The sequence below is a fragment of the Cyanistes caeruleus genome, chromosome 6 (assembly GCF_971803275.1).
Source record: "Cyanistes caeruleus chromosome 6, bCyaCae1.hap1.1, whole genome shotgun sequence".
NCBI lineage: Eukaryota > Metazoa > Chordata > Aves > Passeriformes > Paridae > Cyanistes > Cyanistes caeruleus.
The window spans coordinates 30,634,618-30,660,430 of record NC_141706.1 but is presented as its reverse complement, the minus strand read 5'-3'; the positions used below and the strand labels follow the sequence as shown (position 1 = coordinate 30,660,430).

At 56.3% G+C, this 25,813-nt stretch overlaps 1 protein-coding gene and 1 long non-coding RNA gene across 13 annotated transcripts; one reads left to right on the top strand and one right to left on the bottom strand.

Moving 5' to 3' along the window:
* Positions 1-10: 10 nt before the first annotated feature.
* LARGE2 (LARGE xylosyl- and glucuronyltransferase 2) lies at positions 11-23,399 on the top strand. 12 transcript variants are annotated; one of them, XM_086892777.1, is made up of 16 exons: positions 11-103; positions 5,543-5,703; positions 16,739-16,912; positions 17,205-17,461; positions 17,852-17,934; positions 18,199-18,326; positions 18,755-18,922; positions 19,078-19,182; positions 19,444-19,556; positions 19,661-19,786; positions 19,935-20,090; positions 20,199-20,362; positions 20,642-20,920; positions 21,245-21,391; positions 21,539-21,734; positions 21,851-23,399. In XM_086892777.1, the coding sequence occupies exons 3-16, from the start codon at positions 16,795-16,797 to the stop codon at positions 22,046-22,048; spliced, it is 2,238 nt and encodes a 745-aa protein (XP_086748903.1). In that variant the 5' UTR covers positions 11-103; positions 5,543-5,703; positions 16,739-16,794; the 3' UTR covers positions 22,049-23,399. The 12 variants fall into 12 exon arrangements, with proteins under 12 accessions (XP_086748903.1, XP_086748905.1, XP_086748907.1 ...); XM_086892781.1 differs by having other exon boundaries at positions 98-164; XM_086892787.1 differs by lacking the exon at positions 11-103 and adding an exon at positions 275-533.
* LOC147652560 (uncharacterized) lies at positions 9,577-14,444 on the bottom strand. The gene is made up of 2 exons (XR_015287942.1): positions 12,198-14,444; positions 9,577-11,956 (listed from the first exon to the last, which is right to left on the bottom strand). It is a non-coding gene; the product is annotated as an uncharacterized LOC147652560 (long non-coding RNA).
* Positions 23,400-25,813: the final 2,414 nt, after the last annotated feature.

Sequence of the window (25,813 nt, the reverse complement as noted above, 5' to 3'; positions counted from 1 at the left end):
CCCCCGCCGCGCCCCGCCCCGGCCAGCCCAGCCGGGCCGAGCGCCGAGCGGCCGATGGGCGGCGGGGCGGGGGTTTGAAGGAGCGGCGGCGGCAGCCGGGCAGGTAAGGGCGGGCCGGGGCTGTCCCGAGCGGGGACGCGGTTGCCGCGGTGTGAGGAGCAGGGGTGCGGTCGGTTTTGGGGGGCCCCGGGAAGGAGTCGTTCCTCGGGCGCTGCGGCGGGCGGGGGGCTGCCCACGCGTGGGTCTGGCGCTCCGCGGGGCGGCTGCGGGCGGTGCGCGGGGTTCCGGCCGTCCGCCGGGGGCTGCTCGGGGGAGCTGCCGGGGCTGGCTGCGGCACCGGTAAAAAGTTCCCGGGGGCGCCGGGGAATGAGAGCGGGCGCCGGGAGCGGCGCTTGCCCCTTCGTCACCCGCCGGGGAGCGGCGTGCGGCACCCCCCCGTCCCAGCCGGGGGCTCCCACGGGCACCCGGGTCTCTGCCTGGCCGGCAGTGAGGAGCATCGCTCTGCACCTGGCGAGGGCTCTGCGTGGGGAAGGGTGAGGTGTGACCGAGGGGGCAGGGACAGCCCGGCTCCGCTCGGGGCTGAGCGGCCCGTGCCCGCTGGCTGGGTGCGGAGCAGAGGAGGTGCTGCCCTGGGAGCACGGAAAGGTTGGGGGGGGCTCGGGGACGGGGGCTTTCATCCTCGCGTCCGTGCGTGACTGTCTGTCCCCGCCCGGGGCCGGGGGGAGCGGAGCGGGGAGCAGAAGGGCGGTGGTCGGGCCGTGCAGTGGGGGCTCTCCGGAGCCCACGCAGGACTCGCACAGCCCTGGCCGCGCTCAGCGTTCGCCGCACCAGCACGGGTGTCCCCGTCCGCGGGCGGGAGGAGGCGCGGGGCCCGCCTGCCTGCAGCCTGTTGCAGAAGTGGCTCCAGCCTGTGCCCGGTCCCGCGACCTCGCTCCCGCCGTGCCGTGCCGTGCCCCGGCTCTGCCTCCCGCTCAGCCGAGGCTGCCGGCCAGCGCCCCTGCCCGCAGCCGGGCCTGGCTCCGCACGCCGCCCGGGGCAAAGATCGGCGGTGCCCGTGGGCCGGGAGGCGCTTCGTGGCCTCTCGGGTGCGCACGGAGCTGGGCCGAGCCGCCCCTCCTTCCTCCTGTCCGGTTACCTCCGCACAATGGGCACAGTGTGTGCCTGCGGCTTCCTCGGCGGGAATTACAGTTGCATGGGCAGGCACTTTATCCTTCCTGATCTCTCCTCTTCCCCCCAGGGTTTGTTTTCCAGCAGGCTGAGTTCAAAAAGGGCACGAGATACCGCTGGCAAGCAGTCTGGCGCTAAACAAACCTTTTTAGTCAGAATCACATGGATTAGACCCAACTTTCCATTCACATGCAGTGCTACCTGCGAGTTTCTCTGAATTTCACGGTGGCTGGGCTGCTACTCTGAGTGCGAAGGCGGCTGAGATAGCACCCGAAGCCCGTGACGGAGGTCTCCAGCACAACTCGCCGGGGTAGCTGTGTGCTGCTGGTGACTCTGGGGGCATATCCAGTGCAGACTGCCAAAGCTGCTCTCCTTCAAGGAGATGCTCTAGCTCTGCCAGACAGCAATCTGAGAGCCGGCTGCATAGGAGACTGCCAAAGACACCTTGTCTTCAGCCAGAGGTGAAGCTTGATGCACAAAGTCCTTGGGCTACTCTGAACAGCGCAGCTAGAGTCTGTCCCTGAGTAAGGAGTATTTTGGCAGATTCTTCCTCTTCCTCCCTTGCCCCCAAACTCTGTCCCACCAACTATCATGCCCCCTTTTGTTCATCCCCTGCTTGCAGCAAGTTTGGAGGACAGTCTGAATAGCATCGTGCTGCCTTTTTATGGTAAATATGTGGCAAGAGAGCACTGTAGGATGGGCGGCTTCTCGGAGCAGCAGCAAGTGCATGAGACTGGGCAAGCCTTAAATTGCCTTGGCTTACGTGCCCATGCTGTGTGTGGCGGCAGGAGGTGAAGGGATGGGTCGAGGGACTAGTTTCTTTCTTGACTGTGCCCAGAATGATCTAGGAGCAATTCTTGCCTTAGTGCTTACTGTCAGTCTGGGTGCCGAGGGCTTGTGCTTACTGGAAATCCACTGGCTGTAACCGAGGCCAAATAGTTCCAGTGCTCTGGTGCTGAGGGGTGCAGGCTCAGCACTAACGGTTAGAAAAGAAGCAAACGAAAAAAAAAAAAAAGCAAATGTTCTGCCAGTCCATCTGTGGGTACAATGCTGAAGTCCAGCTTGCTTGGCTCTCAGTGTCTTGCTCTTTGCTCAGATCCATGAGACCATGCCATTTCTGGGAAGCCTGACTTCAGGTGCAGCACTGCCGTGGGTATAAGGCACACTTCATCCTAAGTAAGCCTCAATCACATCTTTCAGAGTGCTGGGGTGAGGATGTTTTTGTACAGTACCTGCCAGGGTTGGAGCTGAGGAGCAGGATGTGGGAGAATACACTCAATATATTGACGCTGTGTCTTGGGAGATGGGTAATTGGGGTGGGAAGTGGATATTCTCCCCAACCTTGTTTTCCTGCTGACCTTCCCCTGCCAGAAGGGAAGTAGCCTGGCAGTATGAGGTCAGGGATGTGGATTTTTCTGGCTGTGGTTGAAAGCGAGCAGTTCTGATGAAGAATGAGATGGCCTTTCTGGCCCTGTCTCTTTAGGGCATCCCTTCCTGCCCGTCTCAGCTCTCACACCATGGTCTGGTTATGTATTTTCTTTGCTTCTGGATGAGCTCAGCCAATACTTTGGGATAGCTAGGGATAAATTATGAATTGCTCCAAATAACCTGTAGATGGAAGCGTGTCCAGGGAGTATTTTAGTCCCTGTTACATGAACCCTGCCTAGAATGGAAGGCCTCATTCACTCATGATATCCCACTGGAGGCCAACACCTTCCATGAGAGCTCCAAATCTCTGTCCAAATGAGGAGACAAGGGCAGTGAAGCACACCAGGCTCTGAGCATGGCAATGCTGGTGGTGGCAGCTTGTAGTTCTGATCTTGGAAAGCCCTCCTGGGGTCTGGAAAGGCAACAGCTGGCAGGGGAAGCTGGTGGTGTAGTACCTAAGTTCCTGAAGTGTTTCTGTCAGATCTGTTACTTGAAGCAGTAGTCTGACAGGAAGGGAAACCCAGGTCAAACAAGCTTAAGGGGCCTTTTTATGTGTGTTTTGACTTAGAGGCATTTTGTTGCTGTTCTCTGTTGGGGTGCCCCTGCCCTTCCCAGCTTAGCTCAGGCTTGGCATCTCTGGAGAAAGACTCCTTTTGGCTTCCCAGGAGGAACAACATGTCTGGCAATATGTGCAGAGCCCTGCCGTGAGATACTGACTGCCTCCTGCCTCCAGATGCCTTTTCCAGAAAGCCATTTAGAGCCACAGATTGTTACTTGGATAACTCCCTTCCCTGATTCATTAGCAATGTGCAGTCTCTCCTGTAATACTCAAATCTGCCTGTGCCAAGGGCTGAAAGGGAGAGGCCATGTCTTTTAATAACCATGTGATGCAGTTGGAAAAAACTTTTGGACACATAGTTCTCTGGTGGCCTGAGTTGATGGAAACACTCCAAGGGAGAGACACAGCTGGGCCCTGAGGGAGAGGGCACTGCAACTGCTTTTGGATGTGTGAGGGGTAACTGCTTGAGCTTTCTGACCTTCCTTTCACCCAGCATCACCCTAAGCTCCCCTGATCCCACCTGGAGAAGGCAGCAGACCTGGAGATTGGTCCCGCCATGTCGCAGATCTTGCAGGTCCTGTGTGTGGTGTTGTGTAAATAACTGCTGGTGGCTGGGTTGAGGCCGTATGATGTGGGTTTCATCCTGGAGATGAGACTCCTGCCCTGTGCAGATGGGAACTCTGCTGTCACAGTGGCGCTGTGGTGGATCCCAGTGGACAGTGCTGCTGTGTGACAGGCACATATCTGGGTCTCCCCACTCAGAGATCTGATCTCTGCTGAAGGGGCCTTTGCTTTTCAAGCTCTTTGCTGCTAAAGTACTCAGTGCTGTTGCCAGTAGCTTCTGCTTCTTAGCCCAGGTGGAGGGACTTGGCTCTTACCTGCTGAACTGTTCCTGGAAATGTAAAGCTCTGGTAGCACCTGGGCGAGGGCTGTGGGGTGTATGCCAGGAGGGTTTGGCACTCTGGTTCGTATCCTGTTCCTACTGCTCCAGAAGTATCCATCTCTTGAGTTTCCCCTCCTAGACCCCTTTGGTTGGGCACAGGAGCTGACTGATCAGGACAAGCAGTGGGGACGATGGAGGAGACAGATGTCTGCTTACTGACATGTGCTGTAGGGTTCATACACGTCCTCTCTCACTGGCTGCCGCCTTGTAGCCAGAAACTGAGGGAGACTCACAAAGCAGAAGTTTTGATGGGCCTTGTTGCTGAAGAAGGGTTCTGCTGAGCAGTGCAGTTCTGTACTTCACTATTGGAATTGCTGGATTTCACCGTTCAGGTAGCAGCTGTTGTTACTATTTTTTATTTCCAGCCCTTGTTGGGATTGATGTCACCTCCCTTCTGTATTGTGCTGTGCCAGGCTGGCCTGGGGTTGGCTGTGGTTAGAGGGGTGCAGGAATACAGCACACTGCACACTTGTTTCTCAGTTTGGACTTTTAAAACAGGTGGGACAGACCAGATACATGCTTTTAGTAGTTTTTTACCTGCTTTTAAGGTCGTGCTCTTGCTGCATCTTAGAGTAATGATGTGTGGATAGAGTCTTTAAATCACAATTCCCAACTCTTCTGCGATTCCTTTGCCCCAGCATATTACTATGTCTGTGCCTCTCTTTTGGGCTTTCTCCTGATAAGGATCCTTCTAGCCTCCTGGGAGAAGGGCTTATCCATTTCATCCTGGAGTTGTGGAATATGTGCGCCCAACTCTGTGGCAGTTGGAGGAAAGGGGTGCCCTGGCAAAATCCCAGCAGAGGAAGAGGATTTCCTCAGGAGGAGTAACATGCAGATTACTCTGCTCTCTTCAGCACAAGTAGCATGCATGATGTTTTTTGCCTGCTTTCTCTCTCCTCTGCCTTTACTCCTTCTCTCTCCCTGTATGCATCTCTTTGGATAAACTCTCTTAACTGCCATTATGGGGCTGCCCAGGGCATGTCACGGGGGCTCAGGTTACTGGGCAGATAGTTAATCCCTTTATTGCCTCACAAGTTAGACACTTGCTGCTCCTATCATATTTGGGAGGGGGCCAGAGAACTTGCATCCCTCCCCCAGTTCCTGATTCTGCTGAAGGATTGGTGTGAGGACTCGCACGTGTTGCGATGGGACACGGTGGCTGTGGCTTTGCCAGCAATTCTGGAGACACGTGTATAGCCCTCCTTGAATGGGTGGGGAATGTGCCAAGGACAGTGCAGCAAACTGGGACTGGGAATATGCAGCATGCATAGTCGTTCTCCCCTGTGCTGTCTGGGTAGCCTTGGGTGACACTGAGCCATGCTTTGTGACAGGTGGAGGACAGAGACAGGGCCAAGGTGTTGGGTGCAACTCTCAAACGTGCAGCGGCCTGTCCTCAGAGCTCTCTTATGCAGGAGCTCTTCACGTGACTATCTTTTGGGTTTCAGGTGACAGCAAGCTCCAAAACTCTCAAGTACAGCTGAGATGTCTTATCTGCCCTTCAAGCTGAGAATCCTTGCTTAGAGGGGGGGTCCTCACAGGCACCACCAGGCTGTGCCGACTTCTCCAGCTGTTCTAGCCACTCCTGCAACATTGGAAGCCTTCAAAGGTTAGTTACCGTGCATGTTAAGTAGATGGTTTACATGTGCTTGCTCCCTTGCTGTTTTAGTGCTTCTAAATCGGTAAAGAGGAGATAATTGCGTGGCAGAAGGACTTGGCTCTGTGGGTATTTGGGACCTATGGGAGGCTCTGGAGACAACACTGGCACTTGTAAGCCCAGTTCCCTGGAGGGAAGGACCAGATTCTCCACAGCAATCCTTTGAATAAAGTGTGATCCCATCTCTGTGGCTGTTCACCCGAGTGTGCGTGTCTGGATCCTTCTCCCCAAACACTACTACGGTCTAGTGCTTATTTCTTGTGTAGTGGGTAACAAGTCACTGGGACCTCGATTGAGGAGCTGGAACAAGCTCTCTGGACCAGGGAAAATGGGAAGACCCCTTTCTGAAGGCATGGAACTTGTGCTGGCATTGTTCTGTCCCAGCAGCTTCTTTTCCCTCTGTCTGCTACATCAAGTGTTTCTTTGGGGCCACTGTTCTCAGTGGCCACCTCTCTCTCCCTGCCCCTCATTAGTGTAGGGCCTGGCATGCCAGCAGGAGGGAGCCTCAGCATGTCTACGCCTTGATCGGATTTGTCAAGGCTCCTTCCCTTTTCTTCCTGTTCATTGAGGTCTGAAACAAAGCAAACAGAGGAGACGAATTCCAAAGAATAGGAGTGAGGGAAGAGAGGAACGCTGGAGTGACAGGCTGCCCCTGCACACACACACCCCCTGCCTTGGTCTGGTGGGGCAGAGCTGGTGGCAGAGCATTTCGGGAGGTGAGGCCATTCCTTGGCACTCCTATTCCCAGCTCTGGCTCCAGCTGCCTTTCTCCCGGTGCTGTGCTGTGGGGCTCCTATTCTTGCTGCTCAGGTAGCTTCCAGAGCCTCAGGCTTGCTGCCTACTCTGCACAGGCACGTGTGCCTGTGCACAGCTTGAGGGAAGCAGGGCATTATTTGAACTGCTTTGTTTGTCTTGGGCTGTGGTAAAAGGTTTCCGTCTTTACCTGTGTCAGGAAATCTTCCCCTGCCAGGCAGATCCAAAGAATGGAGCTGAACTTCTGCCTGGGTGCCAGAGCAGCGAGGCTCTGGCCCCTCCCCATCTTGGAGCCAGATAAGTGCTGGAACAAGGCTCTTTTGTGCAGACAGGTGTGTGAAGTGGAGGCAAACGTGCTCTGGCACTCATATTGTTTCCCAGGAGGCAGGAGACTAGGGAGGGGAGTCATGGCCAGCCAGACAAAGCTGCCACAGGTAAAGCTTTGTCAAGTCTTATAGATCTCCCTGCTTCCTCCTTTGTCATCCCCAGGCCATCACAAAGTTTGCCCTTCATCCTGCCCCTGCCATAGATTTGATCAAGGAAGGCAATAGGATGCTCAACAGCCCCAGTATAAAGCACTAGTGGTGAAATACATCCCTGCTAGTAACACCCTCCTCCTTGCATTTAAGCCATGGCCTCTTCTTTCCTTTCCTTCTTCCTCCTTGTTCTCTACCTTCTGGCAATCTTTGCACTCTACTGTTTAATTAAGAGCAGAGCAAAGTACTTTGATTCCAAAATGTGCAGATTAAGGGGTTACTAATCCTCTTCTTCAATGGGTGCTCACATCCTGTACAGCCTGTTATCAAGCTTCTGTTCCCTGAGTGGAAACTTGGCCAAGCTTGAGACCTCTACCTCTCTTCCTGCTTGCTGTGCTGAGGAGGAAGGGTGAGGGGTGACAGGAGAGCCATGGGAGGAGAAGCAAAGCAAGCTCTGGGCTTACAGAATTCTCAAGGTGGGTTTGTAGTCAGCACTGGCTATCTTTGCTTTTTCTGTCCTGTCAGGTTTTGGTGCTCCAGGAGCAATAAAGCAGGGGTTTGGTGTTTTGATTTTGGATTTTTTTTTTTTGAGTGCTGTCTTCCTATTCTGACAAAATAGCCTTTGTGTCAGAGGAGGCAACTGCTTCCCTTTGTGCATGTGCTTGTGTGTTTATTTGCTGGGTAATTGGGTTCAGGGGTGTGCCTTCCCTGTGCATACGCCCCTCTCTTGGTTTCCCAGGAGTCTCTTCTCTGCTCTTATTCCCAGTTAATGCCCAAGTGGAGCAGCACTGCTGAAAGAGCAGGGCTCCCTCACAAGAGTGGGAAGTTGGTGCTTGGCAGTGCTGCATGAGGCCGGTTGTATTCTCATCTGGGGAGGCTGAGATCCCTTTATTGGTGTCAGTGAGAAGGGGAAGGTGTGGAGTATTTGTGGATCCAGATGGAGGCACCAGGAGGGAAGACAGAGTAGCGAGGATAAGTGTGGTGGGAAGGGTAAGAGTCCTCTTGGAAGCATCCTGGAAGACCTGATCACAGGATGGTCTGAGCTCTTATGCCTCTCCTGGTGGAGTCTGGGCACTGCACAGAGGTTGCTGTGGATTGCAGAAGACACGAGCTTTTGTCCTCAGCCACTCTTCTGCTGCTCGGTTAAGTTGAGCTATGCTGTTTCTTCCCTGCCTTTGTCCTTTGGTGTGCAAGTTCAAGGTTTAGCTCAGCAGTGTGAGAAGCCCCAGGGGCAAGGAGCAGCCGGAAGGGAGGAGGGCTAGTAATGGGTTTGGATGTTGGGAGTATTCTCCTTTCCACTGCCTGGCTTTGGGAACTGCCCCCCCCCGGGATCCACTTTTTTTTGGGACACCTCCTTTTTTCACCCCCATCAGAAACTACCTCATTTCCAGTTTGAAAGATGCCCTATATGGGTTTTTTTGCCAGTAAGTTTTATGTCTTAGCCTGGACAGCATTTTTTTCTCCACAGTGTTATCAGAGCCTCTTGGCAAATGTGCAAGCTTCTCTGTAGCTCAGAATCACTTCTGGTCTTACAAAATGCCCAGGGCACCCTGAGTGGATGGCACTACTGCTGCTTGGGTTTTTTAGAGCCTGCCCTGAGCCATTCTGGTTTGCTATTTATAGTGCAGTTGTTCCATTCCTGTGTGGATGAGCTCTGCTTTCAGCCTCACTTGGGCACTGAGGGCATTGGTGCCAAGAATAGCTCTGGACAGGGAAGATACAGGAGTGGCTGCTGGAGCACAGCTCCCAGTGTGGGTTAGTCCCTTGTGGAAGAGGTACCAGGCTGCATCCATGAGCTCAGCTGCTTTTCACACAGAGGAGGGGGATTGCCTTTCCTTGTCACTCAGTGCCTTGTGTGTGCCTGGCTGCTGGACTAGAGCTTGGCATTGTGAGAGACGGAATTTGGAAGAGTTGCTCCAGTGACCAATACTAGCAGGACTAGTGAGGGACCATGGTGTCATGAGCTGATGGCATGAAGCTGTATCAGCAGAGGATTATGTTGGTTATTAGGAAAAACCCAGAGGGTGACTGGCACTGGAACAGGCTCCCCAGGGAAGTAGTCACAGCACCAAGCCTGACAGAGTTCAAGAAGCTTATGGACAGTGCTCTTAGGCACATGGTGTGATTTCTGAGGTGGTCCTGTGCTGAGCTGGGAGTTGGACTTGATGATCTTTGTGGGTCCCTTCCAGCTCAGGATATTCTATGATTCTGTGCTGGGCAGTTGACATGGGAAGCCCTGTTCCTAGCATGTGCTCCAGGCAGTGATAGTGACCTTGTGTGTCCTGAACTGCTGCCCACTGGGTGGCTGGATCCCTTGCAACGGGGTACCTGCCATTCCTTGCACAGGACCCTGCTCTCTTCCCCCCAGGGAGTGTTTGCTAACCCCAAGGGAGCTCCAGATAAGGCCTGAAAGGAGCCTGCAGCACAAAAAAAAATCAACACACTCCTCAGCACTGCTGCTTGGGCAGAGCTGCTCCAGTCTTTTGGCTCTTCATGCTTTCAGCTTGTCTGGAGACCAGAGCTGGACAAATAATTAATTGCTTGATTTAGTGCCCAAAATGAAAAGCTGGAGGGAGAAAAACTCAACACAGACAAATTTGAGACCCTTTATCTTTTCTTTTAAATGTAATGCAGCTCAATTACAAACAAAACAATGCAAAACGAGACTTTTTTGCTTGGAAAACAAAGCATTTTGTTCTTGTCCAAAACTTGTAGTGAAGGAGCAAATAGCTCTGAGCTGTCTGGAAACTGCAGTTTTCAATCAATAACTATTCAGCCAAAAACACTTACCCATTTCTGCTGGTAGCAATGCAGAGCAGGCACCTGACAGCTTGGCTCACAGCCATGACCCTGGCACCTCCCCAGAGGTGGATGGTGTCCCTACTTCTTGTGAGCTTTTCCAGGTAGAGTGCCAGTATGGGGGGTTGTTTGAGTCCCTTTGTCTCCTTTTTCACTGTAATTAACCTAATTAATTTTGCCTGAGGTGATGCTGACTCAACAAGCATGTGTAGGGAGTAGGTTTGCTCTGTTGTGCTGGGATATGGTCTCCCTTGTCCCATCAGGGAGGACCATCTGGTGCAGGCTGTTCAAAAGCATTTCCAGGAAGCCAGGGGGATGTGGGGTTTTTCCCAACCCATGGGCACTGCTAGCTGGAATCTTGGGGTGTCAGTCCCACACAGGATGAAATTCCCACCCCTTGCTGTATCGGCATGCTGCCTGCTGTGTGTTCCAGCTGTGCTGATGGCAGAGCTGGAACTGCTGGAGGGCTTGCTGCAGGCTGGCTTGGATAAAAGCTGGAGCTCCTGGCTGCCGACCCTGCTCAGCTCTGACCCCAGGAACTGTTGCAAGCCCGCAGCAGTGAAAGTGTCAGGAAATGGCAGAATGAACAGGTATTGATGCCCATAGCACATCCGGAGACCAGGACACGGTGAACTTAATGGATTCAGAGCTGGCCATTAGCTGCAGCACAGACATCAGCAAAAATGCAGATTGTAGAAACCTAATCCCATCAGAGAAGAAAGGAGCTGGAGATCAGCCCCTGTTGCTGCTCCTGTTTCAAGAGGCAGTTGGGGTCCTCCTGCACAGTGCCCAGGCCTGGTTCCTCCTGTGCCAAGCCGTGCTGGCCAGGGAGGCGTGTGGAGGAGATTTGATTCAGGACTCTGCGGCCTCTGTGTCTGTCCTCAGTTAGGTTTGAGCTTCACTAGGCCCAGAAAAAGGCCAGTCAGTGTTGATACTTCACCTGCTGAGTATCCTCTTAGCATCAAACAACTTGGAGTCCAGGGAGGTAAAGCTGGAAGCAGTGTGTTGAACACCTCCTCTGGGAGTTTCTTGGGGGTCTTTACAACTTCTTCTTGGGCTTAAGAGGTGTGAGAGCACTTGGGGACTGTGTTGCTGTCTGGGTGGGCCCCTTTTTCTTTGCCTGAGAGCTGTGCCAAAATGCAGCTGCCCAGCTTGTAAGCACTGCAGGATGTCTGCTAGGCTTAAGCCTCCTACGCCACACTTGCACATTCTGCTGTGGCACTGCTCTCCCCACGCGTGCCCTGCGTGCCCTCTGGGGCTGAGGCTGTGCCGGGCAGCTGAACCCAGGGCCTGGTTACGGGAAGGGAAACTGGCTCTGCAAAAGCAGACTGTGTCTAGCAGGGCCTTGTGATTGGAGTCCCTGCCAACAGGAGCTGCTGCCCTGATACATTCCTGGGTTTCAGACATGAAGAGGTAAGCAGCAAGGCATTCCTGTGTCAGACCCAGCCTGACCTTGCTGGTTTCCTCTGGAAAAAAGGAAACAGTCTGGTGACAAGAGTCTGTGCTTCAGCCAAGCTTGGAGCTTCAACACCCTTCAGAGACTTTTAGCTATTCTTCCCCAAGTGCTGTGCTTCTGCCAGAGAAGGAGAAGATGGCTTCTCGGTGTGATCGCCGCAGAATGAAAAACTCGACTCAGAGTGGCAGAATTGCGTGTGTGATAATCTTATGGGCCTGAGAAGAGCTTGATGTTTGAGAATGAGCTGTAACTGAGGCACAGCTGCCTGTTGTCCCAGGAGGATCCTTTCTGGGATTTTCTCAGCAGTTTGCTGGTGTCTGGGGACAGTGGGGAGACAAGAATGCTTCCTCCTTTTACAGCATGTGCTGGTTTCCAAGTCTGTGGGTGCTGCTGGATCCCACCTTGCCAGAGGTTGTGCTTTCCAGGGAAATACAAAAGTGAAACTCTTACTTAAGGTTTGCTTATCATAAGACTGGGGAGGGAAGGACGGCATGGTAATCCGGAGCATGGGGTTTTAATCCTGCTCTCCTGGCCAAATTCCATTCCGCCTCTGTAAATTCCTGCAGCTATCCTGCTCTGCACTGCCTGTGTGGTATCTGTCGCTGGCACAGCCCCCCCTCAAGCGGCAGCATTTCAGGCGTGGGGAGCAGGACAGGGAGCTGACCCTGAGTCATAAGGCACTCTGTCAGATGGGTGCTGGAGTACACTCTTTAAAGGTGATCTGCTGAATAAGGAACCAGCCTGGCCCCTCCCATCTCTTTGTAAGAATAAAAGTGATCGCCCCCAGTTGCCTCTCCTCAAAGTATGGTGCCTTTTCCGAGTTCCCAGTCTGGCTGTGCAGCTCTTATCACAGCTTTCGGGCCCTTCCTCACCTTCTGCAAACCTGGGAAGCTGTTGTGTTGGGCTTCTACTGAGGCAGTCTAAGCAGGCCAGCTAAACTGTCACTGTTCCAAAAAGGAGACCTGGGAGAAGAATTTGTAGTTTCTGTCCCCTACAACTAGGTAAGAGAACAGGCACTATAGCTCCATGAAATCACTCCTCTCCTGGGTGCCCTGCAGCTCTTTACTGGGAACAGCCAGGCTACTTCTTCACTTGTAATGCCTGGAGGGGGAGGCAATAGAGGGGGCAGCAAGCCTGGGGCTGTCCCTGTGCCCCTCCAGGCCTCTGGCTTGGTACCCACAGACTGTGTAGTTGTGCCTCAGCGTCCCTCTGCATGTACACATTAGCTCTAGAAGGGACAACAGGCTGAGACACCCACCCTACCATGGGCCTTACTGCCAAATATGATGTGGGAAAACAGAGCTGCTCCCCTCTGTGCTTGCAGGGCTGGAGGAAACACGGTAATGTGAAGGCAAAATTTCCACTGCCAGCTTTCCCTAAACATTAACTGCTCACCTGATTATTACTGAGCCGTAGAGAGCGAAGGCCATTCAGGCTGAGTGATGGAGCCTACAAAGAAAAGGGGATTTCCTGCAAAAAAAGTGGGTCTTGGAGGAGTGGAGTGCCAGCACATGGGCAGCTCTCAGGGGGAGCCTGGGGCAAGCAAAGTGGCTGCACTTTCCCAGGAATGAAGGTTGCTTATGCATGGAGGGGTGGCTGGCACACAGCCAGCTTTGGGCTCCTGCCCACACCTCAGAGGTTGGCGTGAACATGCACTGGTGTTTGTGCAGCTGCCCAGCTCTGCTGGCATGACATTCCCTGTCCCCTGGCCATTGTCCTGTTGTCACTGGAGGCAGGGTGTCCCAGGCATAAGACCTGGGTCCTGCCTGCCCCTTCCCCGGTATCCACTGTCAGCTTCTTCCAGCTTGAGAGGGGACAGGGGTGCCTTTTTCTGTCCCAGTGGCTGTGTCCTCTGATCCCTGCTGAAGCAGGAGCAGCTTGCTCCTGGGAAGAATGTGGGGGAGGGAGGATAACCTGCTGTGAGCAGCACTTCTGCCCCGCACCCGCGCTGGGGCTGGAAGCTGGCAGTATTGGGAAACCTCTCGTCTTACTGCTGGCTGTGCTTGTCTGGTGAGCAAGGAGACTGAGGAGGGAGGGTGGAGAGGCCCCAGGCCATGACTGCAGGGACGCGTGGAGCTAGGAGCCTTACGTGCCATGGCTGCCGGTACCCACTGTGCCCCTTGCCAAGGAACTGCTTCCAGCCTTGCCCTCTGCTTGCCGTGCTCTAATGTTTCACAGAGGAGGACAGGCTGTGTAGCTGCCTTCTGGTTTGCCATCTTCACCCCCATGAACCCCTAACAATGCCCATGCCTGTGCTCCCCAGCAGCCTACCTGTTCCTGGCCTGGCTGGAGAGGGCCTGGCTGGGTCTCAGAGCACTCAAAGCCCTTGGTGCTGGGAGCAAACAAGGTGTGGTGGCCAGGACAAGCGTGTGGAGAGGCTGTGGAGCAGGAGGCTCCTCTGATGAAGCAGTGCTGTTGGCAGTGGGCTGCAGGAGGTCTGGACTGCTCCCAGAGCATGGGTAAGCCCTGCGTGGCCACTGCCTCAGCTGGAGCACATGATGGACACCGTGGGCTGGGGGCAGGACAGTTCCAGGAGCTGAACGCGGTGCCCCGGGGCGGCTGAAGGGGAGCGAAGGGAAGGGCCCTGCCCCGGGGCGCCGCTAGCTCTGAGGAGCAGCAGGACTGCCCGGGCGTTCCCTCTCCCTGCTCGGGCTGGGCTGAAGGGCGCTGCCGAGGAGCCGCCGCCTGTTGTAGCGGGGCTCTGCAAGGGCAAGCAGGAGCTGCCCGGGCGGGAGGGAAGCGAGCCTCCCGGGGCAGCCGTGTGGGCGCTGCTGTGGCTGCGCGGGCAGGCCGCGGCGCGCCTCGCCCGGGGCTCTGCGCTGGGGGCAGCTCGCAGTGCTCCGCATGGCAGCCCTGGGCCTGCTGCCGCTCCTGGCCTCCTCCCACCGCAGCCGGCACCGGACACCCCCGGGGGGGAGCTGCAGGTAGAGCCTCTCTGCATAGTTAGCATTCCCAGCCCCGGCCTCCTGCTCCTCCTTCCACCATCCTGCTCGCTCCTGGTGCGCTGGGCAGGTCTGGTTGAACGCGGCACCCTTTGAGCGAGCCCTGCTCTGCTGGGCCAGAGCAAGGATGAGACAGCAGGGGAACAGTCCTTTCCCTTTCAAGTCCACAGTGGGGCTTGCATTCTGCTCAGTGCTCTGTGGCCACTATCTCTTCTCTCGGGGTAGCAGCAAGGTCTGCATCTCACCCTCGCCATATCTGCGTCCCAGGTAGGCCGTGGAGCTGCTCTTTGCCAGTCGTGCGGAGAGCAGGTGGGATGTGCCGCCGTCCCGGGGCCCCCAAAGATCTCTCAGCGAGGACAAAGTCTGCACCTGCCCCAGTAAAGGAGACGGCAGGTGCTAGGAAGGGGATAGATAATCCTGGTGCTTCCTTTTTTTCTCTGTGAAGGAGGGATATTGAAGCTTGGGAGTGGGAAGGGAGCTGGAAGGAGGATGGATGGATTCCTCCCAATTTACTTTGGGCAACTCTGCTCCCCTGGCGCTGGGGGCTCTTGAGTAGAAAGCGAATTTAATCTCTTGTTTTGTTTGTTCTTTCTTCCTCTGAAAGGGGGGCCGGCGGGGTGTGCGGGGGGAGCTTGGGTTTGAGAGCGGGGAGGAGGGGGAAAGTGTCAGATCTAGAAGGGAGGAGTAAAGGGAGGACGGGGAACGGCAGCCCCGGGAGGGAGCAGCAGCAGTGGGCTGCCAGCCGGCTTGGGAGGCGCCGGGGAAGGAGGAGGCGAGGGGAGAGGCAGGTAAGGAAATCAGCGCCTGGGGGAAGGCAAGCAGCCAGGTGAGGAGCAGGACTAGGGGTGGCAGGAGGGGTGAGGGTGCTGTGAGGTGGGGGATGGATGGATCCTCTCTGGGAGAGGTTTTGGAAACTGACTTGCTGCTGGTCCCACAGAATTGCCATCCTAGTAGTGTGTTCACATGCAGGCTGGGGACAGAGTATCATTCCTGCCGTGGAGGGCCATGGGGGCAAGTGGGAGCAGGACGGGTGCTGCTGTGTGCCGTCACCTTCTCTCTGCTTTGTTTGTGCTAAAGTTGCTTCCCTGCCCCTCAGCTACCCCAAATTCTGGGTTCTGGCTGACCTCTCTGGCCTTTCATCACCATGCCCCCCCTGCCATCCCCCTCCAGCCTGGCCTGAACAGCCCTACAACTTTGTGTGAACCTCGGCATGTGGGATGGGAGACAGGCTGGCAGCAGCATGCGGAGACCTCGCCATGCCCATGTGGCTGGCTGTGGTAGAGAGAAGGGGTGCCTGGGCCTGGTGTGCTCCATGTGTCAGCTCCCCCTTCCCCTGCCATGCCTGTGCTTGGCCCGCTCTATAGAGCACAAAAGCGGGTCAAGCCCGAGCCTGGCTGCAGGGAGCTGTGATGCCAGTAGACACCTTCTCCGCCAAGAAAAGGGGTGCAGCTCTGAGGGGCCGTGCCTACTGCCACGGGGGCTCAGCTGTATCTCCAGTGGGCTGGCGTGGCCATGCCCCAGCTCTTGCAGAGCCTGGGTATCCCTCACCGAGGGTGGATGGGGCCATCCATCTGCAATTTCTCCAGCGGGCTAGAGCTTGCACCCGGCCCCAGGGGCCGCGGGGAGGGTCGGGGGAGGCGGTGTGTGTTCTCCTAAGCTCCAGCCCCCGCGGCCCCATGGGCATCTGCACATCAATGGGCTCCAGCGGGGTGTGTGCAGGGGGGAGCAGACCCTAATCCGGCCCATTCAGCCCGACGGCAGCTTTTGTTGTCCAGATGTTGCTGCGCCGAGGGCGCGGAGCCTTGGGCAGGGGTGCGGAGCGAGGGCATGCTGCGGCGGGGGGCAGGGTCCCCTTCCCCGTGGGGTCTCTGCCTGCCCGGGCACCTGGCTCCGCGGGATCCCGGGCACGGGGAGCAGGGCTCTGCCCGGCGGGGGAGCCCATGGAATGGGCAGAGCCGCTGCGGGGCGAGGGGGCTGCCCCGGCCGCCCGGTGCCCCGGTGCTGCCGGGGAGCGACTTCCAGCCAAGTGTTTGGGGTTTTCCCATCGAAGTGGGCGGGCGGCGGCGCTCGGCTGCGGGAGTTTCCCGAGCCCCCCGCCCTGCGTGGGCCGCGCTCCAGCCCAGGCTGCGGGGGAGGCACCGCGCCCCTCCCACGGGCAGGCTCCGGGACCCGCCGCCCCGCTTGGGAGGGCCTGCTCGCATTTTTACCTCTCCCCTCTGGGAGCCCTCGGCCTGTGGGATGGCAGGGAGCAAGGCACAGAGCTGGGGTAAAATCTCTTGGAAACTTCCTTCCTATCCCCATTCCTCTCCGTGTTTGAGGTCCCCTCCCACGGGCTCTGCACTCCTGTCTGGAGAGCGGGACAAGGCTTGGGGGTGCAAATATTCCATCATGGGCAGGAGTGTGCTTTCTGGAGAGGTAATGGGTGTCACTTTCGCCGCTTCTTTTGCCCAGGTACTGTCCTGGAGGGAGCAGGTGATGGAGGATGTCCTGCTGGGGAGATGTTGGCACACCTGGATGCGGGCTACTGGTGACACCTCTGTCTTTTCCCCTGTCCCTTGCAGGCTCTAGGATGCCTGGGCCAGCGGGACTTGGGTTGCCCACCTGATCCTTGTTGCCTATGTCCTGCCAGCACATCATGTTGCGCTCCTGGCGCATGAAGCTGAAGTTGCTACTCGCCACAGTGACCTTGGCCATTCTCCTCTCCTGGCTCTACCTCTTTGTGGGCAGCCTCGAATGTGAGTGAGTCCTTCTCGTCCTCCTCAGATCAAGGGATAGGCTGCAGCAGAGGGTGGGCAGAGGTGGATTAGGCCTTGGGGTGGTTGCTCTAGCCGTGCAAGTCACTGCAGTTGTATCTGACTTGAGGACATCTCCAGGGACATCTCTGGAGATCGGGGGAGCAGAGCTGAGATGTCGACTGGGCACCTGTGAGGCGTGTTGGGACCTCTCAATTGTAGCTCTGCCCCACCATTCGCACCTGGTCTCTCCTGGCCTTGCCATGCCCTTTGCATGCCCCTCTCTCTTCCACAGATGGCCGCTTCCTCCTGCTGCCGCCCTGTCTGGGCGAGCAGCCGAGCCGGGATGTGGAGCGGGAGGCGCTGGCCTCACGGGTGCGCAGGGTGGAGGAGGAGAACCAGCAGCTCCGGCTGCAGCTCGGCCAGGCTCAGGCGGAGGGCAGCGATGGCAGCCCGCAGTGGGGGGCTTCTGCAGAGGACAGAGACCCCCCTGGGGGTGAGAGGAGCAACCACACGGCCTGCCCCAAGCAGCGGACAGTGCACAAGTGTGAGGTGGGTGATGACACCGGCGGAGTGGCATTGTGGATAGGGAATGTGAGAGGGGAGGCTGGGACCCTGTGGAGCATGGATGTATGTGCAACTCACCTGGCACTGCTCTCCCGGTACTCTGGCTTGCTGGGGCCCCATCCTGGCTCTCCACGGTGCTCAGTGGGTGAGGGTGTCTTCCTTCTCCAGAGAAGGAGACCAGACAGAGGGAATGGCAGCAAGACTCCTGCTCCCTCGTTCTGAGTTAGGGAACTCCCACCTCTCTTTGAGGCTCCTTCACATGGGAAAGGTTGGGTTTTGAAGCCTCTCCCTGTAGTGTGGTCCCAGGGAGGAGCTGACAGCCCCTGCAAGGAGGGGGTGTCCAGTCTCAAAAAGGCACCATTTGTCTTTGGGCAGCTCCTTCACGTGGCGATTGTGTGTGCCGGGCACAATGCGAGCCGGGACGTGGTCACCCTGGTGAAATCCATCCTCTTCCACAGGTAATGGGGAGATGTGCCAGAGGCCTGGGGTTCTCAGATGAGCTGCTGCAGGCTGCAGCAGGGCAGTGCTGCAGAAGAGGGGCTCTAGGACCTCTCTCTACCCCTTCTGCCACTGCTTAGAGGGACAGAGGGGAATTTGTTTCACACAGAGGGTTTGTTTTCCATTTGCCCTCTCAGCTGATGTCTGTCCCATGGTAGGGATGGGGAACTGTGTCCTCTTAATTCTGCTGTGATGCTGAAAGTTGCTGTGCTTGCCCTTGGCAGGAAAAACCCCCTTCACTTTCACTTCATCACGGATTCAGTGGCCCACCAGATCCTCCAGACACTCTTCCAGTCCTGGATGGTGCCTTCCGTCCATGTCAGCTTCTACAATGCCGATGATTTGAAGGCAGGTGCTTGCCCTCCCTTTGCCCTGTCCCAGGCCAATGCTTAGAGGGTCAAGGGGAGCAGCAGAGAGGGATGAGTGGATGGAGAGTGATAAATTTTTTCTTGAGGATCCCTGGCTCATCCCCTCCTCCTCTGGGCTTGTTGCTGGTGCTGCTGAGAGGGGAGCACAAGGCTGGTACTGGTGGAGTGGGGAGGTGCCTTGCTGTAGCAGAGGCTCTTGTGGCGGAGCTGAGTGCCCCAGTGAGACACTGAGTTCCAGGTGGGGGTTCTGGTGGCTGGGGGAAATGCTCCAGTCTCTGCTGGCTCCACAGCTCTGCATGCCTTTCTGTTGCTGGCCTCCTCTGCATGGGGTGCTGGGACACACAGCTGTCCTGCCTGGGCAGGGGAAGGGCATGGCTGTGCCCAGCCCTGAGGTGTGTTGCCTTGCAGCCAGAGGTGTCATGGATCCCCAACAAGCACTACTCTGGCATCTATGGGCTGATGAAGCTGACACTTACCAAGGCACTACCCTCCAACCTCTCCAAGGTCATTGTCTTGGACACAGACATCACGTTTGCCACCGACATTGCTGAGCTCTGGGCTGTCTTTGGAAAGTTTTCTGGTGAGGACAGGGTGCCCCTGGGGCCCTGGCAGGGCCTTGGATGCTGGGCTCAGGGTGGCAGTGCCTGCCTGCCATGGCACCAGCACAGTGGGTTTGCTTGGGCCCTCTGAACCAACAGCAGTATGAGCTGTGTCCATGTCCCTGTGTTTCCTCAGAAAAGCAGGTGATTGGGCTGGTGGAGAACCAAAGTGACTGGTACTTAGGCAACCTGTGGAAAAACCACAAACCATGGCCAGCCCTGGGACGTGGCTTCAACACAGGTGAGTGTGGGCTGCCAGAGTGGGAAGTGCAGCCTCATGGCACATGCAGCTGAGGTTCCACTTGGCACAGGGAGACTGGGAGAGGCTCAGGTAAAGTAGGGAAGTGGTGGGCACAAGAGGTCTGCTGCAGCAGGGTTGTGTGGGTGGGCACAGAGAAGTGGCCTGTCCCAGGGGCTGAAGGCATGCAAGGCAGCTGTGCCTCAGCTCTGTAGTGGCTGGGTGCTCTCTCCATGACCCAGTGCCCTCTCTTCTGGCACTCAGGGGTGATCCTGCTCCTGCTGGACCGCCTGCGGCGCCTGGGCTGGGAGCAGATGTGGCGGCTGACAGCGGAGCGGGAGCTCATGAGCATGCTCTCCACCTCGCTGGCTGATCAGGTAACTGTCCCTCCTCTGGAGCAGCTTGGTCCTTCTGCATTCCTGTAGCCCTGCTGGCACAGGGGATCTTCCCCATCCACTCATGCATTCACCTTATGTCGTAGGATATCTTCAATGCGGTGATCAAGCAGGACCCATCCCTGGTGTACCGGCTTCCCTGCTTCTGGAATGTGCAGCTCTCTGATCACACCCGCTCAGAGCAGTGCTACACTGAGCTCTCAGATCTCAAGGTGGGTGGGGTTGCAGCTTTTGAGAATGGGGAGGGCCGGAAGGACAGTGCAGGCACTGGAGGTCCAGGGGAGTCAGCATGGGGCCTGAGGGCTTGGGGAGCCTGGCACTGCTGACTTCCCTTACATGGGGTGACACACTACTGCTCAGGTGATCCACTGGAACTCGCCCAAGAAGCTGCGGGTGAAGAACAAGCATGTGGAGTTCTTCCGTAACCTCTACCTGACCTTCTTGGAGTATGATGGGAACCTGCTGCGCAGGGAGCTTTTTGGCTGTGCCAGTCTTCCCAGCCCACCCAGGGACCAGGTGAGGCTGGCTGCGACTCTGCCTCCAACCCCAGAGCTTTGGGTGGGCAGAGACTTCATGCAACCTCCCCTGGGTTTCCTACTCTCCCTCACCTTCACGGTGTTGCAGTTGCAGCGGGCGCTGGAGGAGTTGGATGAGGACGATCCCTGCTATGACTTCCGCCAGCAGCACCTCATGCAGCACCGCATCCACCTGTTCTTCCTGCAGTATGAGTTCCTGGCCTTTCCCAGCCCCACCGATGTCACCCTCGTGGCCCAGCTCTCCATGGACAGGTACTTGCTACTAGGACAGGTGGGAAGTTGGAACCCACCTCCACTCCTCTGGGCATGCTCCACAGCTTTGGAGCTACCAGGGAATCTCATTTCATCCTTCTTACACCAGCATTTGGCAGTCAGGAACAAAACCCCAAGCTGGGAGCATCAGTTCTTCCTGCTCTGTCCCGAGCCGGGCGTGACTGGCACGCGGCTCTCTGGAGGCGCCCAGTCCTGGGTTTGGCTCAGCAGCTGCCGCAGGGCAGGTCTGGCTCTCAGGCTGTGCCCTCTGCTCCCCAGGTTACAGATGCTGGAGGCCATCTGCAAGCACTGGGCAGGCCCCATCAGCCTGGCGCTGTACATGTCGGACGCCGAGGCGCAGCAGTTCCTGCGCTACGCCCAGGCCTCAGAGGTGCTGAGCGCCCGCCGCAACGTCGCCTACCACATTGTCTACAAGGAGGGGCAGTTCTACCCCATCAACCTCCTGCGCAACGTGGCCTTGGCCAACACGCAGACGCCGTACGTCTTCCTGACGGACATCGACTTCCTGCCTATGTATGGCCTCTACGATTACCTCAGGTAAAGGTTTTTACAGCTGGCTCTTGCTCGACCTGCTGGGTTCCCCAAGCACCAGAGTTTTCAGGAAATGCCTTGGGCAGCGGCTCTCAATATGCAGAAACTGTTTCCTTTGTGTTCAGCCTCGGAGTCCTACCCTTACTTTTGTCAGACACCAGTGGATGAGGAAGGAGCTGTGGCTGTGAGGGTTGCCCTGTTCCTCCTATTCCTGTGTGGTACCACTGCAAATTTTCAAAACCCATTAATACCTGTGTGGCGTGGCTGAAGAAGGAGGCTGTGGCCATGCCGCACAGACAGGGAGACCTCACACCCTTCCTGCTACCACAGGAACTCCATCCAACAGCTGGAGCTGCCCCAGAGGAAGGCAGCTCTCATTGTGCCGGCATTTGAGACCCTGCACTACCGTCTGACCTTTCCCAAATCCAAAGCAGAGCTGCTCTCCATGCTGGACATGGGCTCCCTCTACACCTTCAGGTAGGGACTAGCACTGTCCTGCCATCCAAGCAGAATCCAGCTGTGTACCCTTATGCCTTGGGGCTGTGCACCCCCTGTCTGAGAGGGGGGGTAGCAGACCCCCTGCATTCTCTACTGTCAGTCTCTCATTTCCATCTCTCCCCGTAGGTACCACGTGTGGCCAAAAGGCCATGCCCCAACAGACTACGCCAAGTGGCGGACGGCCACCGTGCCCTACCGCGTGGCGTGGCAGCCAGACTTCGAGCCTTACGTTGTAGTGAGGCGAGACTGCCCCAGGTATGACCAGAGGTTCGTGGGCTTCGGCTGGAACAAAGTCTCCCACATCATGGAGCTGGATGCACAGGTGGGTGAAGGGCTCCTGGCACCGCGGAGGCGCCGGCAGCTGGGGGCTTGTGGCTGGGCAGTGACGTGTTGGTACCGCCAAGCCGATGATGGTAAGGGCTGCTGCTCTATCCCCAGGAGTATGAGCTGCTGGTCCTGCCCAATGCCTTCATGATCCACATGCCCCATGCCCCCAGCTTCGACATCTCCAAGTTTCGCCTGAGTGCGGGGTACCGGGGCTGCCTCCAGACGCTGCGGGAGGAGTTCCACCAGGACCTGTCACGGCGATACGGGGCTGCTGCACTCAAATACCTCACTGCCGAGAGAAGCCTGTGATGCCTGGGGACAGTGGGTGTGGGGTACGAGCAGCACACTGGAGAAGGGAGGGCACAGCGCCTCCCTCCTGCCCCTGCCCACCACCGCAGCCCAGCCCGAGGGAAGGGAGTCGGCAGCACAGCCTCTCCAGCCCACCAAAGGGATGCCTGTAGATAAGATGGAAGACATCAGCTGCAAGAACAGGCAGTGCCTGCAGGTCAAGCTGCTGCAGCCTTCCTGTGATACAGGGGAACCTCCCCATGCCAGGAGCCAGGGGTGGGGTCTCCTCCCTTCCCCTTCCTAGCGGATGTGGATTCTTCATTAGCTCACCTCACCTTGAGGCCTGGCTCCTCCAGAGATCTGGGAGCTGTACCCTACCCTGTTCTGCCTCTGCTCAATGGTCCCAGGTCTCACTCCTCCACACACTCCTCTGGGGCTTTGGTGAGTTGGAGATGAGGTTTTGGAGCAACCTTTTACATACTTTGTGGAGCAGGCTCAGAGGAGGCCTCCCAGCACCCTAGGAGGAGCAGCCAGGGTGTACTGCGAGCAGTTGGAGCCTTGGTACAAAGCCAGATCAAGGCTGGCTGGTTAATGGGGGGAAATATTATTATTCTCCATCTGTATGGATGCAGTCTCCAGTGGAGCCGGCCCCATACAGGTGGTGTGGGGGGTCACCCAGAGCAGGCTGCACTGTCTGTTGTTCCCAGCAGTGGGCTCCCAGGATGGACCTGCACCTCCCAGCTGGGAGCAGCCATGCTGGTGACAGACCCTGTCCTGTGCTGGTATTGTCCCATGGGGCAGGGATGCCAGCCATCCCCATGGGTGAAACAGCAGCTTCATGGGCCAGCACAGGTGGGGACCACCTTCCTCCTCCCCAGCTCTTTGCAGCACAGTTGTTGCCATCAACAATCAGGGACGTGGCTGACACTGGACAAGACCATAGCTGAACACTGGCAAGAACCCTATGCTGGGAGCAGCTTGACTGGACACTGTTCTACTGCTATCACACACTGGAGCACAGAGGATATATTGCTTTCCTCACACTATTTAAATTATTTAATACTTTCCTCGTAAAAATTCCATAATTAGGGTGTCTGGGGTTTTTTTTAAATCTTTTCTTCTTCCCAGATGATTTTGCTGGTGACCCTGGAGGCTCTCCAGGCCAGTTGCTGCTGCAGTTTCCACTGTTCTCTCCTTAGCTTTGCTCTGGGCTGCAGGGGCCAGCTCTGTACAGGGTGAGGGTTTCCGTCCATGGTGGGAGCGGCTACGAGGAGCCATAGAAAGCGCGGGATATGGGAAGGGCACAAGCGCCTCTTGCTTATTCTCTCTTTTTAATTTAATTTTTAAATTAAAGCTTTTTTATTCTTTTTCATATTCTTGTTAAAACTGCCTGGTTATTTATTTTTTTTCTGCTGTGAGCCTTCATGTGTCCTGTGGAGGGAAGGGAGCAGGAGGAGAGCAATGGAGGAGTAGCCCAAGGCACACGGGTACCCTGCCAGCTCTGAAAGGGCTGGTGCTGCTGACTAAGGTTGGCTTAAGGCTGATGGTTCCTGTGCTGCAACAGGACCCAGGCAGCCTGCCTGCACAGCCAGCACCCCTGCATTGGAGCCTGAGCCATCATGGCTTAGGCACAGAGTCAGTTTAATCACATCCAAGTAGAAGAAAATGTGGTTTCATGTGGCAGTGCTGCAGCTCGTCCCCTAGAGCCTTGACTTTATAAGACTTGGGCATAAAAGGCAGCTTCACATCTGCTGGGGGGAGGACGAGGACGGTTTGCCAGGAGCAAGTGTTGAGGCTTTATTTGGGAAAGGGTTGTGAAGATATTGCTCATCACTATGAAGCCAAGAACAGCTCCACCTCACCAGTCCCTAGCAAGCAGCTTTCATTTAATACAGCCCGAGCTCACTGATACTGTGCTGCTGCTGCACTAAGCAAGATCAGAGGGTTAGATCAGATCTAGATATTGCTAGAGCCATGGTGCAGCAGTGCTGAGATGGAGCAGGCCTCTTCCAGATGATTCTTTGGTAGATAGGAGGCAATAGAAATGCTGTTTGTTTTGGAAGGTGCGCTGCTATGTCTGTAGCAGGAGGGCTGTACACTATCATTTTCAGATAATCCTTCCCAGCCTGGACAGTTCCTGGCCCAAAATGTTCCTGCCAGGGTGGAGGTATCTGGAAGTAAGCCCAGCTTGGGTTGGTCTCCATGTGCCCTCTGCCGGGCAGCATCAGCTGGGAGGCACCCACAGAGTCAAAGGCAGGGAGATTGAACTGAGCACAGCCCCTTTTGGAGCCAAAATTAATTTCTCCTCATGTAGTGCCCTTCTCCCTGCCAAGAAAACGAGCCAGGGTGTTACACAGCCCTCGCACAGAGCCGTGCTCAGAAGCCCCTCCTGGGCACTGGAGGCTTGCTATGGGCACTGCTACAACCCCTGTGCCTGTGGGACCCACTGTCCCCACCTGGTACATACAGCTAAGGAGACAAGAGATTTTACTGTGTTTTATTTAGTAAAATGTTAAAATAAATAAATACAAATTGATCAGATGCTCTGTACCCCCTCCCCCCAACTTTAATTTGCTAAAATCTAAACACATTTGTACCAAAACTGAAACCACAAGGAACTTGAAGGCAGCAGATACTGCAGATCACTATGAGCATCAGGCTAAAAAAAATAGAGATATTTAAAAAACCCAAACCAGTTCACAAGTGGGTGTTCTCATGGTGTGATTCTGTGACAACAGAGCAGTACCAGTCAGAAAGGGCATTTTACACCAGGGCCTGCAAGGAAGGGAGATTGGTGGGGAATGGGGCAGCACAGGTGCCACTGGCTCACGGAGGACAGAGCCCATGGCTTTGCCATTAGAAACCCAGCTGGGAGAGAAGCTGCCATCATCCCATGCAGCACCAGGCCCATGGCTGCAGGGACAGCACTGCCAGAACTGGGGGCTTGTCACCAAAATCCCTTGGAGAAATCAGACAGACTGGGGGAAGGACCAGGCTCAGACACAGAGCCCTTCAGTGTGAGCTCCTGCTCTGGGCCCATGCCAGGACTCCCACTTTACAGCTCAGTCTTGGTGAAACACCAGCTGGGCATGGGGAAATGGGACGAAGCATGGCACACAGGTGGGGCAATGGCATCAATAGATCTACGGAGATGCTGCCGCTGTGACCGCAGGAACATGAGGCCGTGATTGAAGCCCGAGTGTTTTCTCCTAAACAAGCAGAGCTGCCTTCACAACCCTCCTGCCCTCAGCTGCAGACAAGGAGGTTTGCAGAGTAGAGCCAGCCAGCTCCCTAAAGAAAACTTGGCATAGGCAGCCACCCCAGTGCCACACCAGACCTTGCAAGTGGCAGCAGCTCACCACCACCTGTGTCCACTGCTGTTGACACAGCAAAGTTGTTTCCTTCCTCCACAGGAGCCAGGACAGGTCGACACGACTATCAGGCTCCCCTGCTTCCTGCTGTTACCTTGCTTAATGGAGTTTGGAATGCATGCTTTGCTTCTGTGGGGCTGTGAGAGGAAGCCAAGACACCTCTGACCATGTAAGATGGCACTTGGGGGGGACCCTGCAGCTGTAATTGGAGTGAAGCAGCTTGTGGGACATGACTGCTGCTGGCTCTGCTTGTGTGGGGCTGCCAGGACGCTGCCTGAGTCTCAGAGGCTTATGCAGAAGCAAAAACCTTCCTTAAGGAGGGTCTTGGCTGCCTGTCACATATGACATCAGTAGCAACTCAGAGACAATGCACCTTCTGGAAAGGAGAGCTGACACACAAGACACTGCCTGGCTC